The following is an 18,438-nucleotide window of genomic DNA, read 5'->3' as shown; positions in this document are numbered from 1 at the left end:
TCACATCTCTTCCCTGTTTTTTACCTACATTCTAACTTGATTGTGAGAGTGTTTTTACAGGTGTCGCCATCGGAATATCCATACGACGAAGGCGCAACTCTAAAGTACGGAAGACCACTACCTCCTCCACCGTTCCCTGCTCATCTAAACACTCTTATGTGTAATTGATTGGTTCAGGTCGATCAGTACCCTGTCGGCATCCATGATTTACAAATTAATATATGAGAAGCCGAACGTGTTGGATTCATATAATATTGTATCTTCTCAGATATAGGCCTGTGACCACCTTTGAGTGTGTGTATTTCTAACTTTTAACCTTGCTAGCTAGACAAACATGCATGATGATAAGCTGTTGAGCCAATGAGAAGGCCCGTGAAACCTTGCACCACGCATATATATGTTTTTCCAACGAAACAAGGCTTGAAAATATGAGACTATTAAGTGACTTAACATGTGATTGACTTAGTTTGTACTTCAAACCACGTGACATTAAATATCTTCCTTAAGCTTTGTCCCCATGTCTCTATATAGCAAGTATAAAATCTTCACGGATTCGTACAATTCTCATCAAAAAATCAATTTCATCATCATGGTTCATCATAATTTCTATCTCTTTATTCTCCTAGCCACCACCTTCAGCTTCTTCTACGAAGCTTCAAGTGCTAAATTTATCAATGTGGTTAGCTTCGGAGCTAAACCTGATGGAAATTCCGATTCAACCAAGTCCTTCCTTAGTGCATGGTCTTCAGCATGCACATCAAGGGAACAAGCTACAATTTATGTACCCCAAGGAAGTTTCTTGTTGAAACAAGTAACATTTTCGGGTCCTTGCAAGAACAAGGTCGAAATTAAAATAGATGGCACTTTAGTGGCACCTAAAGATTACTGGTCACTTGGTGGTTCCGGTGAATACTGGATCTTGTTCATGAAGGTTGATAAGTTGAAAATCCAGGGAGGGACTATTGATGGAAAGGGTTCTGGCTATTGGCGTTGCAGAAGATCTGGAAAAAATTGTCCTGCTGGAGCAAGGGTATGTGTAAACAACTAAACATCATTCTTGCGTATTAGTGTGTACTATGCCTATCAAAAGTACAAAAGTAGTTAATATATCCGAGTACATAGTTTAATTCAATTTTTTTTCCTAATATATAATTTTAGTTGTGTGTTTGGTTCCTCCTTGAATAACCTTAGAATTAATTAATTCTAAAACGGTAAATCAATTATCTATGATACTGTAATTAATGTACGTTTGGACATACATGATACATGACGAATCAAAATTATAGTATATAAAAACAATTTCTCTAATTAACCTTTAAAAGTTATTTTAGAGAATTGATTTAAACCCCAAAACCAATTCTATTCAGAGCTAAGCAAAGTAGCTTGTATTATGCATAATCAATTCTAAAATTTATCCGACAAAATTCATTTTTCCTGTGAAAGTATCCAAAATAATATTATTTTCAACTCACATTTACTATAATCAACTTTATTAAAATCAATTCTTACAATGTTGTTCATCTAAACATACTAATGGTGAATTCTATTTTTAAAAATTCAACATAAGTACCTTGTAAATCATTACAGTTTTTTTTATTACAAGAGAAAAATAAATCATCACAGTTTAAAATATGGGTTCACTTTTTTTTTAAATAACTAATTCTAAAGAGTGTATTGAAATTTGTGTTAAACATGTGCTACCAACCTTCTTCATTTTAAAAATTATACTTTATTTTACCTTCTTCATTATAAATTAAACTATTACTAATATTTTTTAATTTTTTATAGGATACTTTTAAAATGCTTTTTGTAAAATTATTGGAAAAAAATTCGTAACATTTTTATATGATATTTTTTTTTACTTTTTTAAAATTGAAGTCAATAGAATATTATATTTATACACATATCACATAATCATTTATCGAACACGCTAGAAAGTCAGGTTCCGTTGATTACTCAAATTAGGAAATTTAAAAGTTTTAGGAAAAAAATACAATTTCACTCCGGTGAGAGATTGACTTTAGCCAATGATAAAGTTTGAGGGACTAAACACATATTCAACCCCTTAGTAAAATTCTTCCCTAATCCCAAAATTCTTTTTAAGATTTGCATGTATTGGCAATATTTATGATGAAAAAACCCCTCCATAAAATCCCTCACTTTTTTTTTATCTCTATTATACATCAGCCTGAAATTTTGCGAGAAAGGGTGAAATAAAATTTTTAGAGAAAAATAAAGTTTAAGTGTCATGTGAGCAAAACAGAAGCCAAAGCCAATAGAAAATAAATTACTCGTAAGATTTTATTTATATGGTGGGTCAACCCGTCAACCCACCTAATTCGCCCTTAAACAATGACCTAAGCTTTTTAAGCCGCCCTCAAAGGCAGGCCAACCCATCCACCCCTTTTTTTTGATGGGTTGAGAGAATGGCGGCGCTTGACCTACCAACCCATTTTACTATATATCGCAAGATATAATTATTACTCAATCATTTAAAATATTCAAAGTATGAAAAATTATTAATGAGTTACGATAGGTAAAGAGTAGTTTATGTAAGTCTCTCTATAATTAACTTCAAACTTTTCAATCCTTTGTGTAATGACTATATATATGAAAGGGATGTAAAATAACTAAATTGTTTTAAGATAAACATATCATATCTTACAATCATCACAATTTAATTTTTTAAATGACATAAATTAAAGATATTTTTTTTTTTGGTGTTAAACGTTAATTTGAAAGAATCAAAGGCTAGTAAATACATTGTTTGGATAAACTTGACCGACCTCATAATCAATTATGACATTCAAAAACTATTTATAGTAGTTTGTCAGCAAAATTGATTTTTTCTTTTAATCAATTTGCCCGAGCTGGCCGTTCATTTTGGATACATTCATTAATTTGCATTACCTTTGGATACTAAGAGTGAATTTTTGATTATTTCGCTTAGAAATTTCGATTCAAAAATTCAAAAAGGATAAGAGATTTGAAATACAATAATTATGTATTTGGCAAATCAAATACCATGGTTTAATAACAAATCATTCGGATTAATTGATAATATTAATGGATTGATCAAAATGCAGTCTTTATCATTCAGTTGGTCCAGCAATGTGGTGGTTAGTGGACTAAAATCACTTAATAGCCAGACAATGCACATTGCTGTCGACCATTGCACAAACGTTCTGATCCAAGGTGTTAGAATCAGAGCTCCAAGTGGAAGCCCCAACACAGATGGAATCAATGTGCAGTTTTCAACTGGAGTTACCATCATGCATTCTGCCATCATGACTGGTGATGATTGTATTTCCATAAACCAAGGTACCACCCATATGTGGATCGAACGCATCGCTTGCGGCCCCGGACATGGCATTAGGTATGTAATTCGCGTCTCAATTCCGATTAAATTTTGTCGTGTCAAATAAAAAAGACATGCGTGAGTTAGTTACAAACTTACGTCGTAGTTTTTAATTTGATTACAGCATTGGGAGCTTGGGAACTTCTTCGAATGAGGCAGGAGTGAGGAACGTGACAGTGACCAATTCAGTGTTCACCAAAACCGATAATGGAGTTAGGATCAAATCATGGGCGAGACCAAGCAATGGATTTGTAAGAGACATTGTGTTCAGGAAACTTATCATGCAAAATGTCTACAATCCCATCATTATTGATCAAAGATATTGCCCTGGCAGGCAATGTCCTCACCAGGTCAGTAAGATTGATCTCTACAAACCAGGATTATTATTACATGCTTAATTTCAAATTGAGGGAATGGTGAAATGGTCCTGTTGGACGCCGACAAGTTCGTCTCTAGATTTAAAAAATACCGGTGCGTTCCTTAATTGTATTAAATTTGGGTGAATTTAGTCTTTGTGGTTAGATAAAACGTTAGTCAAGTTAGTCTCTAACTAGCATTTTACACAATTAGGGACCGCAGAAATATTTCTTTTATCTACAGACGAACTTGTCAACGCTCAACACTTTTAGGGACCAAATTGACCATTCACCTTTTCCAATTCAATAATAACCTAATCATGAATAATTTGAAAACACTTTTATGGACCAATTTGACGAACTTGCTAGCGTTTAACACTTTTAGGGACTAATTTGACCATTCATTCTTTCCGATTCAATAATAACCTAATCATGAATAATTTGAAAACAGAGTTCTGGGGTGAAGATAAGCAAAGTGTCATATGAAGACATACATGGAACTTCAGCAAGTCCAGTAGCTATTAATTTTGACTGCAGTCAAAGCAATCCATGCTGGGGAATCAAGCTGCAAGACATAAATCTCGTTTATCGGAAAGGTTCTGCAAAATCAGCTTGTAGAAATGCTGGTGGCAGTACCATTGGAGTGGTCATCCCAAGGAGCTGTATTTAAATTTATACACTTTAATTGAAAATAAAAAAGTTGATCATAATTGAAAAACACTGTAATTTCTGCACATATCATTTCATTATTGCCTGCAATGTGAGTGAAACTTGATATCATATATAGTCTTCATCAATATTGAATGTATTTCATATGTTGAATTTCTTTTTACTGAAATGTATATAGATTGCATAATGTAAAAGCAGTTTGCCTCTCTCTATCTATAGTCTATACGTATTTTCAGTGGAAATAATATAAATAGACTCGCTGCTTAGAAATATCAATTGTTGGTTTGTGTGATTGCATTGTGAGAGAAATGCGACTGCAGATTTTTGGCAATGATAAAGCTAAATTAAGTTTCTGATGGGTTGGTGATTCACCATCAACCTCCTCCGGGTGGTTCACTTTTGGCTGAAAATGACAGACACCTTGTTTTTGAGGCGTTAGCTTATTTTTCTTTAAGCATTATATACCAGAAAAAGAAAGAAATATCAATGATAAATGTGCGGTTTAGAAATAAGTCACACTCCGCTTCACTTTCATCTAAATTCGCTTGACTTTTTCTTCATATCTCTCTTCTTTTTCTATTACATCTCTGTTTTCTCTTTCATTTATCTTTAACTCTCTCATAAAGTGTAAATGTAATAGGTATAAATGAATCATTATTCAGAAGTCTTGCAGCACCCAAGATTATAAGATCTATGTTAACTGCAGTGTTTAGATGAACATTCAAACCAAAATGTTACATAACCTCTTTTTGAATGATGAAAACTTTAACTAATATAATATAATTCCATAAGGAGCGGATCAACTTACATCAGTGTAAGACTTTAGTAATGTAAAAATTTCAACGGATGTGATCTATTAGAGAACGATGTAAAACTACTAGAATCTTACACAGGTAATGGTGAAAACATATTTTTGGCTTGGGGGTGAAGACTATATAAGAAGGAAAAGTGGTGGACTATGAAAAGGGAAAGTAAGAAGTTAAAAAAGGAAGAAACCGAAGCTCACTATTGTATACACCGTTGAGTTTAGAGAAGATAACCAGAAAAAAATAAAGAGGGTGTTATTTGTACTTCTGTGGCATGTGGAAGAAGGGCTCCTAAAGTCCTAGTTGAATAAAAATAAAAAAGTGAGGGAGCCACAAATTATTTCATGTAGCCGCATCAAAAGAAGTTGAAAATGTTGGCGGTGACCATGTACATATAGTCTCCCCTTTGGCCAAACTGCAGTGTTGAACAAGAACATTTCTGACCATTTCCGTTGTTAATTAAAAGTGTATATATGTCTATCCCTTTTATTAGATGAATTTACGAAATTGCTGCTAATATATGATGCAATCATACGCTAGAAAGTAGAGAACCCTCAAAACATAGGTGAATATCTGTCTATCTCTTTCATTAGATGAATGTACAAAATTGTAGATAATATCTAATGCAATCACATGCTAGAAAGTTAGCTAGAAAATAACAGCGGATTAGCAAGAAATCACAGAAAATCATTTCAATCTCTAACTATTTCCTAGCTAATTAATGGTGTATAATACACCCTAGTATATGTTGATAGAACCTTATAAATAAGGGTCAGTATACTTTGCTTTATATCTTGTATAAATCCCTTTATTATCCTAATCTACTTTTGTTACTACATCATATAAATCGACTTTCATCCAGTTTCCCCCACACATATTCTTCCTTTACAACTTTAACATGATGTATACCTTTCTTTATATAGTCAATCCAATAATTCTGGCTAGAGTGTTCAGTAGCAAATCATTTGTATTTCTGAATACAATGATGGACAATTGTAAATGACAAAATAACAAATGGCCAGAAATGAAGAACAGGAAGAGGAAAGGAACTACCAGTGAAATAACAACGATTTAACATTTCAAGTAGGATTTTACAATTTCTTCAGATAATTAACAAATACCTAAGAATTGCTTCCAGACTGTAACAAAATGTACATACCTATTAGACAGCCATTAGAGGGATAATCTAATAAAAGTTTCTTCACAGACCTGCAGACAATGGATGCAAAATCATGAAAGCAGATGACCATAGCAAGAAATAGCAGACAATCATCAAAGAATTGATAGTCAGCTATTTCATACAGGTGAAGTCCATCAACTTTGAATTTAAACCTAAAGGAAGTTTTAGCAGTTCAAGTACTTGTCACCAAACCACCTCTCTTCTCACTTTTGTCCCAGAAGGAACCACAACATCAGCACATGTTAACCCTAGAGCATATGATGTTCATATCATATGTACAACCACTTAGCTTCCCATCCTTCCATTTCCTCACATATAGTTGCTGTACTCTCGGTTTCATATCCACTGTAGCAGACTGATAATATTAATAATAGTTGTAGTCCTTTTTTAAAATAGATTACCTCAAATTCACTGTACCAAGGTTGATATGGTTGAATAAGAATCTAATATTAATAGAATATACCACACCTATTGATAACATGAGTATTCCTCATCCACCAGCTGCCAGCCAAACTGATTACCTATAAAGGGATATTCTTTACACTTTTAAACCATTGAAACAAGCTCATTCTCATAATTAGAAAATTCAATCTTACTTTGACATCTCTTTTGTTCTAAAAACCAAGTAATAGCAGTACAAATCAATTAAATGTGTCACTCTTTCATATCACAAGGTTCCAATATCAAGGATGACCAAAGTAATTTATGGCTAGTGAAGTATAGCAGTGCAGCCAAATGTATCAGGGATGTCCATAGAATGATTATAATCTCTTTCCACCTGTGTGAACCGTTTCCTTACATCAAGTCCTTATACACATGAAAGTTGGGAACAGGTATTGATATCAAGGAAATGGATAGGTATCAATAAGTCTAATAATCAAGATCTCCAGTGGAGTGTACACTGTGAAGGTAAAAACATAGCAACAAGCCACTTGGAAGTTAGAAGGTTATTTATGCAAGATGTAAATTAGTTCTTCAGACCAGAACTTAAAAGGATAATCTAGAAAATAAAATTTAACAATTAGTTAGTTTGATCAAAGTTCATACAAGAACGAAAAGCAAAAGAAGCTAGTTTATTACCTTTCAGGACTTGACAAGTAATTGAAATTTATAAGGATGAAGAATTCCACCTCAGACCTGATAGATGGCCAAATACTTTATGATGCCGAAGTGATGGAGTCCGATTTGTGGATCAGTTCCACACAATAGATGGAAATATATTTAAGCTTTAACAATGTAAATATGCTCAAACATTCAAAGTTTACAATTGTAGCATGGTTTTCATGTCAGAAACGAGATACATTTTTGCAATCCAAATAAATTTAAGCTTTACCAGTGTAATTCCCATATAAAATAGGCTAAAACATTCATAATTTTCAAATCCAGCATGATTTTAATCCCAGAAACAAGTTGCATTTCAGTGTACAAATGTAACAAAAGCTGACCAGCTCGAAGTAAAATTATAGATTCTATTCTATTTTTGGATTATCTTATTCTAGCTTAGAATCAGGATAGTTATTAGATTGTTTGGCTTTAATGGGTCTATAATAGACCTAAGTGTTAACATTTAGATGCCTTTGATGATTAATTAATCTATAACTTTTTACTAGAGTGTGGGTTTGAGTTGAAGTTTGATTAAGAATATAACTAATTTCACATTTATCTTCTGTGATTTCTTATAAATGCACCTGAAACCTTAATTGAAATAAGATTGTCACTGAGCATCCTCAACAATACATTATTCAATTATTCCAATAAACTTGTTGAGTGTTTCATATCTATGATCTTTCATTTCTTTGCAATTTTAGGTATATGTTTCAAATTTGTTGACTACTGATGACTTATTGCTTGAAAGACTGATTCACATACACTCTTCCATCTCAGCCATGCAACTGTTAACCTGATTGTTAAAATTTCAGTTCTAAACCTATTTGAGATTTTTTCAATTAGTTGTACAGTTGTACTTACTCATAATAAGTTTATCCTAGTATTTTTACTATCCTTGAACATTTTGTTCAATTTTCTTTTTAGATAGTGAACTAAACTTTTCTGCCACCTTTGATAACACATGCATCAATGATGCATAGAATAATACTTGAATCACAATCCTAGATGATCATACGACAAGAAAGATAAACAAAGACCAAGTAAAAACTCGATACAGTCTCCATTTCTATTGGTACACATACAATTGATTTGCCCTCCATAATATGATAAACTTCATGTACACCCACATAGAATATATGAACTTCAACTATACAAGTCAAAGACTAATAGAGGGAGAAAAGAAACAGAGATACTTGATAAAACTACCTTTCAAGAGAAACTGAGAACTCCAGATTTGTCAACTGAGAAGAAATAGGAACCAATTTTGGACTCAACCAAAAGACAACCAATAGTTTATTGTATAGGTTAATTCATCTCAAGCTCAAACGGAAAGGGGACCTTAGCATCTAATTAGAGGCCAAATTTTCTTAAACCTAGAGAAAGTAGAAGAGCAGCTAAATTTGGTGTAACAAGAAACCTTATTCTTTGTTACCATATCTCTTTGCAATGATAGGACGGACATCATCAGCATCAGCCAAGGTCTCTAGAAAGGGAAGTAATGACATCAGTGCAGAATCTAATGGATCATCAAACCAACTCTTTATGGGAATACCATTATTCACTTGCAAACGGAAAACCTGAAATGTTTTATAAGAGTGAAAGGATTACACATACAAAAATATTCAGTGAAGAAAATATTTTTCTCCCCTCCCTCATCCAGGACCTATGGATATTATAAAGTGAGTGCAGAGAGATGGAAAGGGAAGGGAAGGGAAAGGAAAGGGAGTTATTTCTTCTTGTTTGGATGTTTAAGTGAGTGAAGGAAGGGAATGACGGTTATTTGCCTTTATTTAATTTAAAATAAAGCTTTAAACCCAGCCCAAATTTGAGGGGGAAATAATTTTGAAGCTTCGAGGTGGAGGAGGGGGAGGAGACACTTCTCCCTCCCACATTCAAGAAACTTCAAACAAGGGTTGAGTCAATTTACCTTCTTCCCCACCCTTTTCCTCTCATCCAAACCCACCATGTTATTTATTTACTCAATGAAAGGAATCTCACATGTTTCTACCCTTTTTATTCAGTTTTAATGAAAGTCAAAGCCTAGTGCTCATCGGCTCGCTGCTGCATTCCCCAAAGATAATTGTTACTAAGATTTAATAATATATACCTAATTTTCCGCATGCCTTTTATGTATAGCTTTATTATATACTATACTTCTTTAAGTACAGAAAATCAGCAACAACAACTAAGTGTTTCCCCACTAGGTAGGGTCAGCTGCATAAGTCAAACGATACCATAATACTCTACAATGTATTGAACTCTCGGATAGACCATTTATTTCTAAATCTCTCTTAATGGTTTGGCCTATAGTTTTTCTTAGACATATTTTTTCAAGTTCGTAAACTGCTTAGAAATAGGGAACTAAAAGAAAGATATCTAGTTGAACTAACAAAAGAGAGGGATAGATTATATACCTGAGGTGAATTATCGATTATTGCAACTTTTTCCAGATCAACACCTAATATAGTAAGATCTTTGGTGTAATTTCCATCTGAAAAAAGGCATGATTCCCGATACACACGGCGAGAAATAAACCTTCCATCAGGATCCAGTATATCAAGTAGCGGTTTCGCATATAAACTTTGGCTGGCAGTAAAAATAACTACTTCAAACATCTCTGATACTTTCTCCAAGAATGTGTGGAGGTAAGGCCTCTGTTTTACATATACTGTATACTCTTTCATATGGAAGAAGACGGTAAAAGTGAAATCCGCATCATCACAAGGTTCCAATGTAGAATGAACAAGTGTCTCTGCATATAATGAGCATGATGGAAGGCTAAGGTAAATATTTCAGAAATAAAGCATTGGGGAAAAATGATTATTAATGTGAATGAAACAGAATATTATCCAATAGAGATACTCAAACAAGTCCGTCAGACTAAGTGACTTTAAAGAAAACACTTAGTTCTCAATCAAATTCAGCTGTCTCAACTTTAGTGATTTATTAGCATATATTGAGAAGGAATGTTACCATGGGTTAGAAGAGTCAAATTTATTTCAATAAAGTGACAATTTTTTCTTTTATCGATCCTTTTTTGCCGAAGCACAAGAGTTGGTGAAGAATGCCATGCAAAGGCATAAATATTTGGAAGGAATGAGATAAGTACTCGAGCGCATTATTACTAAGTAAGTATGGAGAAGAACACCATATTATGTCTTGATTCCATGGGAAAGCTGCTGAAAGATCAAGAACTTTGACCTATTTTCTATTTTCCATGTGTTTCTCAATAACTCTTATTTTTAAACTTCTAACTCAAAATGGTTAAACATCAATAACCATTTGTGATTTTTGTAAACATATATACACCATATGGCCTACACGTCATTCCTCAAATCATAAGGATATTTTTTTTCCAGTTTTAGTAATATAAATGATCCACAAAGCATAATACATATCCATGTATAGCTATGCATCTGATTTTTATAATAGATGTCACTTTTATGAACTTCATTGTTGTAAAAATTGAAGTGGAAATAATTTTAGCAATGCCATGCCATGCATATACATATATATATATATATATATACACACATATATATACACACACACACACACATATATATATATATATATATATGATATCTTTGTTTTAGATAGAAAATAAGAAACTGGAATGTATATCATCTAAAATTTACTCATAAATCTGAAGTTAAGTGACATATCATAAACCACATTAACAGACAATCTTTTTGACATAACAAAATCATCGTAAGAAAAGGAAGATTGGACCTATGACTCTAAAATCATTTATGTTAGTCTAGTCAGTTTATGCCATATACTACTGCATAATTATAGATTGCTAATGATGAGTGGGGAACATGCTAACTTGGTTTCTTACCATCTAAATCAAGCACTAGGGTTATTGACTTCCTTTTTGGAGATTGCTTAGGGATTAATGTGGGCTGGCCACTTAAATCTGCTTCAGATAGTTCTGGTAAATTCTTGATAAATGATTGCGGATCAAAGGACTCCGCCTTATCCATGTCATTTTTAGCATCAGATTCCAGGTTGCTTGATCTAATCTGAGTCATGGCTGAATATAAGCTAGCACTTTCTTGAACCATCATGGCTTCTTCATATGATATGATTTGAGAAATACCGCCAACTTTAACATCATCTTCAAGAGCAGGCAGGACCGTGTACTGCTCAGAAGCAGGAAACACGGATGGCTCATCTGATCCATAGTCAGAGAGGCAATTGGTTTCACCGACATCATCATCGTCAAAGGCATTTCCACCAATGGGTAAGCTTGAGATGATCATGTCAGAAATGTAGAAGTCTGAAACATCACATGTTTCATAGCCACAAATATTTCTTCCCTCATCAGCTCCTAATCCTGCCATGTTAGTATCACAAATGCTCCCTACAATATAATTAGAGTTGTCAGCATATAAACAATAACAATCAAATAACCACGAAGTAAGTAGCAGTACATTGTGACATAAAATTAAATACTAATTATTTTAAAATAAAAAATATGCTCTCCGCTTCCTTGAAGAACTACGCAAACATGTTGCAAAACTTCGAGGGTCTGCAACCCCCTTCCATAAGGCCCCAATTCTCATCAAATTGACTAAAGACTGTCTCTCTCCTCCTCTGTTTCTTTATACATCACAACCTACCTCCCTAACTGTGTCATCCTAACTATTCCCAACTAACTAACTAATAGGGTAACTAACTTATTGGGTCTCCCCCTGGATTTTTGTACCTTGTTCTCAAGGTGCTAGTTTGGAGCATTCTATCACAATGGCAAAACTTTCTCCAGGATTCCATTGTTCATAGTCTGATATTATTGCCATTATGAAATATTTCAGTACACATACTTCGCACCATAACCACAATTCTCAACTGTGTACTTCCTTCAATGGTTGGTAGCAACTTATTTTCTACGTCCTATAAAGTTACACTATGTAAGACTTTAGTAGTCTTGGACCATTGAATAACTTTTTGCCATATGATTGTATTCTACAACCTACAGTTGGATTAGAAGTTACTATCGTATAGATCATATGTATGAAATTTTATATTAATCCAAATTACTTAATATGTCACTCAGATGCATATTTAAGATTAATGTCGGTCATATACGCATTTTGAAACATGCGACAATGAGAACCATTTATTTATAAAATTATGTTCAAATGTTACAAGATTTGACACAAATAATCAATGTAATAAATAATTATAATTCAACAATTAGATAAACAAAAATCATGTTCTATATGAAGTTATTTAGAGTGTAAGATCATCAAAGTATTAGACCAGCGTAACTTGAGTCTTCCCCTACACACACACTGACACACGCGCACTGGTACACACACGCACACATAACATGATTGTCATACCTGCATCTTTTTCAGTATAATGTTGGGAATTGACTTCAATGGGCTCAAAAGCAGGAGAAAAAATTGTCTCAAAGTTTGTTGTACAGGGGTTGTTCAGTTCCTAGAAAAAGAATTACGTGAGTTGTGCATTACAGAAAAGCTCTCATGGATATAGTAGAAGTATAGTTGAAAAGTTATCGATGTAGACATAAATTCTATAATTATTTTTTAGGAAGCCAAGAAAACTACTTAGCTTCCATAGATTGAATGGAAGAATCACATCCCCCACCAATAGTCCCTTATTCTCCTCTCAGTGTTTTCTTATACATTGTACTTCTCAACAGGAAAGTTAACTTACACTCGGCTTCTACAAATATCTATTTAGTTGGAAAATGGTAATAAAATTATCCAGGAGCGAATGTAACACTGAGTAATGTGCACAATTATCAGTAACTAATTAATAAAGCCAATACAATCAAACTTTACCATTCTTTCCAGGACAGAATTTTCGTTATCCAGAAATTCTTTTTTGTCAATGGATTGATCACTTGCAATGTCTTTGGGCGGCTTTGAGGAAACTATAGATAAACAGTAAGAACTATCAAATGCAAGGGATTAAGATAATTTCAGAATAATTTTAGGGAGAAAATAAGTGTACAGAATGTAAAACCTACAACTACAGCACATAAATAAAGTATATCAAGGAAGGAAACAAACTGATACAAATGGATACACAATTCTGCATGAGTACTTCACATCATAGTTGGCCACTCTACTAAATAAAAAATATTATGCATTATTGTTTTAATACCAAACGAATCTCACAAAGAAAAAAAAAAACTGCCATTCCTAATCTAATCACTGACCAAATTCTGGACAACCCCCTAATAATGAGTTAATAGCCGTATATTAATAATGCCAGTACATACAATTGCTTCTTTGGTAACTCCAATGCAACGAGTCCAAAACCTTGCAAGTTGCGACTAATAACCCCCCCCCCCCCCCCATTTCGGTTTGTGATAAAAGACCAAGTTTTTGATCAAGAAGAAACTTTAGGTACGTGTTCAGGACTACTTTAGAGTGCAAAGCATGAGAGAAAGAACAAAATTTTGAAGCTTCAATTCAGGTCATAAATGCATAGAGAATTCTTTTAAATCCTTGCCTAAGTGGCTCGGAACCCTCAACCAAGGCAAAGTGTTGGACCCGCGCCAGTCCCTCCTTTGAGGGTATATAGAAGGAAAAATAAGAGTAAGGGTAGGAAAGAAATGTTGAAGGAAAAGGTGGGAATCAGTTTGTTAGCACTTAGGAGGAGGGCTGCTAACAGAATGGACACATGGAGAGGAGAGATAGGTGAGGAAGATACGGGAATCATTGGGAGGGAGGGTGCATATAAGGAAGCGGAGGGTAAAAGACAGGTTTAGGCAATCATTGGGTGAGTGCGGTGGCTCAGGCCAAGGGCAGAAAACATTCTTCTCTGATTTTTTCTTTCTTTTCCATTCCCCATTTTCTGTAATTCTCTAATTCCTCAGAGCTAGACTCTGAGAGTAACAATAGAAATACTACTCTGTTTTCAATTCCTATCACAAAGACTTATAAACCATCTTGTCTAATCAAGGATTTCCCTCGTGGTAGTAATTGCATCTTTTGTTTTGTATATATCATGCTTTCAATGTCTTTTCTCTCTGTTATCTAAGAAGAAGAGTTAAATGCTTAATGTGAGCTTTCACATGACAGAGCCATGTAGTGAGAGATTGACATTATGACTTAGTATAGGACATTTTGTAATTCATTCTCTAGGGGTGTGGCACCCTGAGCAGGAGGACCTTATGTGCATCTCTCCTTTCACACAATATGGTCATTGGTAAACTAATAAGAGAAGATCTACAACCCTAAACTACCTGTATTAAGATGTTCTAATAATTATCCCTCCGAGTAGAATATCATCAGGTATATCACAGATAAATCCTCCTATTTTTAATTAAGGAAAATATCTGCCAGTAGTTCCATGACTTGCCAAAGTTGGAGCATTAGTTGTCCTTTTTTTTTTTGAGGACATGGAGCATAAGTTATTCTTGGAGTTCCATAAATTATGAACAACACAAAGTCACCAATCGTCCACAACAATTCAAAATCATAAACTCATGTGATTGTGCATGTTGCGTAAATGAAAGCTCAATCAGCAGCATGTTATATAAAATGTAAAAAAAAAATGCAAAAGGTAAACTGTTCAAGAGCTTGAAGTAAAGCAAAAGCACAAATATATATATGGACATTAACAAGAAAAAAAATCAAATTAATACTTCGACAGAAATCTTGAAGGAAGATTGAGTTTAAGAAATTTCAAGTTGCTGCTTAGTGTGCTTACCATCAAGGAAATTCTGGATAGTAGTGTCTATTTCTACCGTTTGAGCAGAAATCATTATCTTAGAGCATGGATTTTTGGAAATTATCTTTGATTTTGGACACACATGAAGAAGATCTGTTCTTTCTGTTAAACAGCTCACACTTACTTTGCTCTTCATTTTTAGGGATGGCATTTGATTTATGCTTACTATAGGCACAGCAGTCTGGCTCTGGGCACATGTGTGGGGAACGAAGGTCCCTCTAGGCAGTCAAGGCAGCAGAGGCTGCTGTACAAAGAAAAGGGAACAGATATACCAAATTAGAAAGTATGTAATCCACAAGAGGTAAAATATGCATTGAGGATTCTTTAAAGGAACAAAGAACTGTAACTCAAATAGCATGCAATATTTCAGTGTCAGCATTAAGAAATGTGCATTTTAGAATCGGAAACTGAAAGTCCAGGTCTTTTCTTCATAAAGTTATAAAAATAAATGATCTCATTAAGAGAAGAGAGGTGAGAGATTACAAAGTAGAGGATAAACAAAAAAAATGTTATAACAAATAAGAAATTATCTTAAACCAAAGCAAGCAAACTGCATAATTTGCCGAATAATGATTTTACCAAGAAGCCTTAAGGAAAACATAGCAGCCACATAGAACTATATCTTCAAACACATCTCAGTTAAAGGAGACATAGTCATATCATGGAAGGAACCAGAAAGAATAAGTCCAGGGGCAAAAATTGAACACAATAAGCAGAATTATCAATGGCTAATTAAAAGATTCAGTATAAAAATTTGAGGGGGATATCACATTTATATACTATTCTATTAAGAAATTATTTTTCTCTTGACGGGGCGATTGCCCCATTTCGGAACAACCTAGTTTCATCCTGCATAACATTATCTAACAAACATAAAAATTTAAAAAGATTCCTTTTTGGAAAAATTATAGATTTTACTCCCCCCACAGACCCCTAAAAACCTAATTAGAAATGTTCCATTCACAATCAAAAACTAAAAAAGTGCACTTTCTGACCACCACCACCACCTTATGCTTGACATCTCCATTGATTTTCCAAGGATTACCAACATAGACAACCAGAATTACATGAGCAACATAATCAAAAGTCAAAACCCAAAACCCAGAAGAAAGAAACTCAAAACCCACAAAACTCACCAATTGGCGCGCCAAATCACAAGTCAACCCCGAAATTATCCCACAAAAAACTAAGCAAATTCCAACTTCCTTAACAAACCAAATAAAAAAACATAATCAAAATCATAACTGAAAAAAAAAAAAAAGTTCAACTTGCATTTACTTAGCAGTACATAATCAACAACAACAACAAAAAAAACAGTTCCATGAGTACAAACAAAGAAGCTGTAGCTGAAAAATGTCACACACAGTGAAGTTCCAGAAGGACAATTACCTGTGGAAGCTAGCAAACTAGTTAGGAACTGAACCAACCCTCACACACTCTCTGTCTCTCTCACTCTCTCTCTAGTTTCTCTCTCTAGAGTTCCATTGATTTTGGTTCCGCGGGTGAAGAGAGAGAGAGCAAGTGTAACTATGCGTTGTTGGATTATGCTACGGACGGCGGAGATTTGATGATCTACGCCTTCGACCGTTGCGAAAGCGCCACCTGGCGCGTGAAACCAGCTCAGCATCACGCGTTGACACGTGCTGCTTCGTTCCTTCGCGCTGAAGGAGGCGATAACTCACGCGCTTCCTGCTGGCGCGTGTGTGTCAGTCTCGCCCACCATTCAATTGCATATGCTTGGTCCTTGGAAGTCCTTACACTTTTTCTTCTGCTTTCTTTCTTCTTGTGGCTGTCATTTTAGTTTGAGGCCAGCTTCGTTTGTCACTTACATTAAATATTTAAAAGTGTTATATTCCTTTTTAGTGTTTTTTAAGTTCATTTAAAATAATATAATGATCAAATGGAAAATTTAGTCATTTTTTGTGTTACATAGATAGGAAGATATAATGATGTTTACTAGTGTAGGTGTTTTCAAATCATAGTAGTGTATTTTAGTACTAGCATCTAATAACAAATATATTTCAAAAACTAGAAAGGAAGCTATTTTTGTTTTCTTGTTTGATAAATTAAGGGATCCCATAAATTAATGTTGTATATTTAAATATAAACATGAGTTTATTGGCAACAACTAATGTTTAAGGCCATCAAAGTTTTGTGTATGCATGATTATTACCTATTGTTAAATGTGATGATAAAAAAAATTTATATGGACAAATTCCCTATAAAAGTTTTAGGTGTGAAGATTGGCGTCAGCCTCGACATCAGTGTCACTTAGTGTTGGCTTAGTCGATGCAAAGCTTTAATAAGAGGGCCGACTCTAGTTGGCGTCAGCTAAACCCACTCAAACGGATAATGTTACGTATTTTATAATGTTTCCAAGTAGTAGTGTCGACTAAGTCAATCCTAGTGTTAATTAGATATAATTAGTGTTCAGTCATCTCAAACTGTATTACGCTCACATTACCTCACTCACTCACATTGGTCTCGCCGCTGACGCCCCACCTTTGCAACATCTGCAAGCCTCGATGCAAGTCATAGTGTGACTGTACCACCGCCTTTAGCAAGCCTCGTCTGAGTCCCACTTTTTCCAACCGAATATTTCTCTTCCAATTCCTCCACTTTTTCATGGGACACAAAATTGGGCTACAAGAGATTTTAACCCCCTTCATTCTCCTTTCCCTCCAACCAAACCCTGACTTTTTCATCCAGCATTATTGTGAAAGACAAGGACAGCATTGGCCCTCATATTCCAATTGTATGGCTCACATTTGTGTCATGAGCAGAGTATGACCATTGGCCACAGAGTGTCTTCCTTCCACTTCTAGATTCTATTTATTGTCTTTTAAAGGGCAGACACGTAAATTGAAGCAAAAGTTGAAGGATAAGTAGTAAAAGTGGAAAAAAAAAGTAATCTCACTTTTGACAAGTTTAGACTTAGCAAACATATAAACCGCCAAAATATATCAATCATTCTAGTCTCTAACTCTAAACCGCCAAAAGATATCAATCATATTCCATGCACGATAAAGCTTATAATTAACTTTCTTAATATTTCAACTGACAATTGCTGCATCAGTGAGGCATTTGTTTCGATAACTATGGCTTTGGCTGTAAAAGTAAGACACTGAAAAAGTTGCAACAATTGGAATATTGGATTGAACACAACACAGAAGTGAGAAATAAAGGTAATTCAGTTTCAGTGTCGGTTTGGCAGAACAAAAGAGTAATTCACATTGGATAAGAACATTT

At 34.3% G+C, this 18,438-nt stretch overlaps 2 protein-coding genes across 4 annotated transcripts; one reads left to right on the top strand and one right to left on the bottom strand.

Annotated features, from left to right (window-relative positions):
- Positions 1–584: 584 nt before the first annotated feature.
- Positions 585–5,062, top strand: LOC130726783 (polygalacturonase-like). The gene is made up of 4 exons (XM_057578090.1): positions 585–1,030; positions 3,087–3,376; positions 3,483–3,708; positions 4,166–5,062. The coding sequence occupies exons 1-4, from the start codon at positions 590–592 to the stop codon at positions 4,382–4,384; spliced, it is 1,176 nt and encodes a 391-aa protein (XP_057434073.1). The 5' UTR covers positions 585–589; the 3' UTR covers positions 4,385–5,062.
- Positions 5,063–8,502: 3,440 nt separating this feature from the next.
- On the bottom strand, positions 8,503–16,735 carry LOC130726782 (uncharacterized protein C2F7.02c-like). 3 transcript variants are annotated; one of them, XM_057578087.1, is made up of 7 exons: positions 16,579–16,735; positions 15,169–15,433; positions 13,290–13,381; positions 12,825–12,924; positions 11,318–11,842; positions 9,891–10,228; positions 8,503–9,053 (listed from the first exon to the last, which is right to left on the bottom strand). In XM_057578087.1, exons 2-7 carry the CDS (start codon positions 15,338–15,340, stop codon positions 8,895–8,897), a joined length of 1,386 nt encoding a protein of 461 aa, XP_057434070.1. In that variant the 5' UTR covers positions 15,341–15,433; positions 16,579–16,735; the 3' UTR covers positions 8,503–8,894. The 3 variants fall into 3 exon arrangements, with proteins under 3 accessions (XP_057434070.1, XP_057434071.1, XP_057434072.1); XM_057578088.1 differs by having other exon boundaries at positions 15,169–15,430; positions 16,579–16,734; XM_057578089.1 differs by lacking the exon at positions 16,579–16,735 and adding an exon at positions 16,326–16,444.
- Positions 16,736–18,438: the final 1,703 nt, after the last annotated feature.

Source organism: Lotus japonicus, chromosome 6 (genome assembly GCF_012489685.1).
Source record: "Lotus japonicus ecotype B-129 chromosome 6, LjGifu_v1.2".
Classification (NCBI taxonomy): Eukaryota; Viridiplantae; Streptophyta; class Magnoliopsida; order Fabales; family Fabaceae; genus Lotus; species Lotus japonicus.
This window is presented reverse-complemented; position numbering and strand designations above follow the sequence as displayed.

Bases quoted from the DNA above. Each gene is read 5' to 3' on its own strand.
- LOC130726782 (XM_057578087.1), bottom strand. From the start codon at position 15,340: ATGCCATCCCTAAAAATGAAGAGCAAAGTAAGTGTGAGCTGTTTAACA. The intron at 12,925-13,289 runs GTAAAGTTTGAT...TTCTTTTTCTAG, and splicing joins ATTCTGTCCTGGAAAGAATG to GAACTGAACAACCCCTGTAC. The intron at 10,229-11,317 runs GTAAGAAACCAA...CATTATATGCAG, and splicing joins CCTAGTGCTTGATTTAGATG to AGACACTTGTTCATTCTACA.
- LOC130726783 (XM_057578090.1), top strand. From the start codon at position 590: ATGGTTCATCATAATTTCTATCTCTTTATTCTCCTAGCCACCACCTTC. The intron at 3,377-3,482 runs GTATGTAATTCG...ATTTGATTACAG, and splicing joins GGCCCCGGACATGGCATTAG to CATTGGGAGCTTGGGAACTT. The intron at 3,709-4,165 runs GTCAGTAAGATT...ATTTGAAAACAG, and splicing joins GCAGGCAATGTCCTCACCAG to AGTTCTGGGGTGAAGATAAG.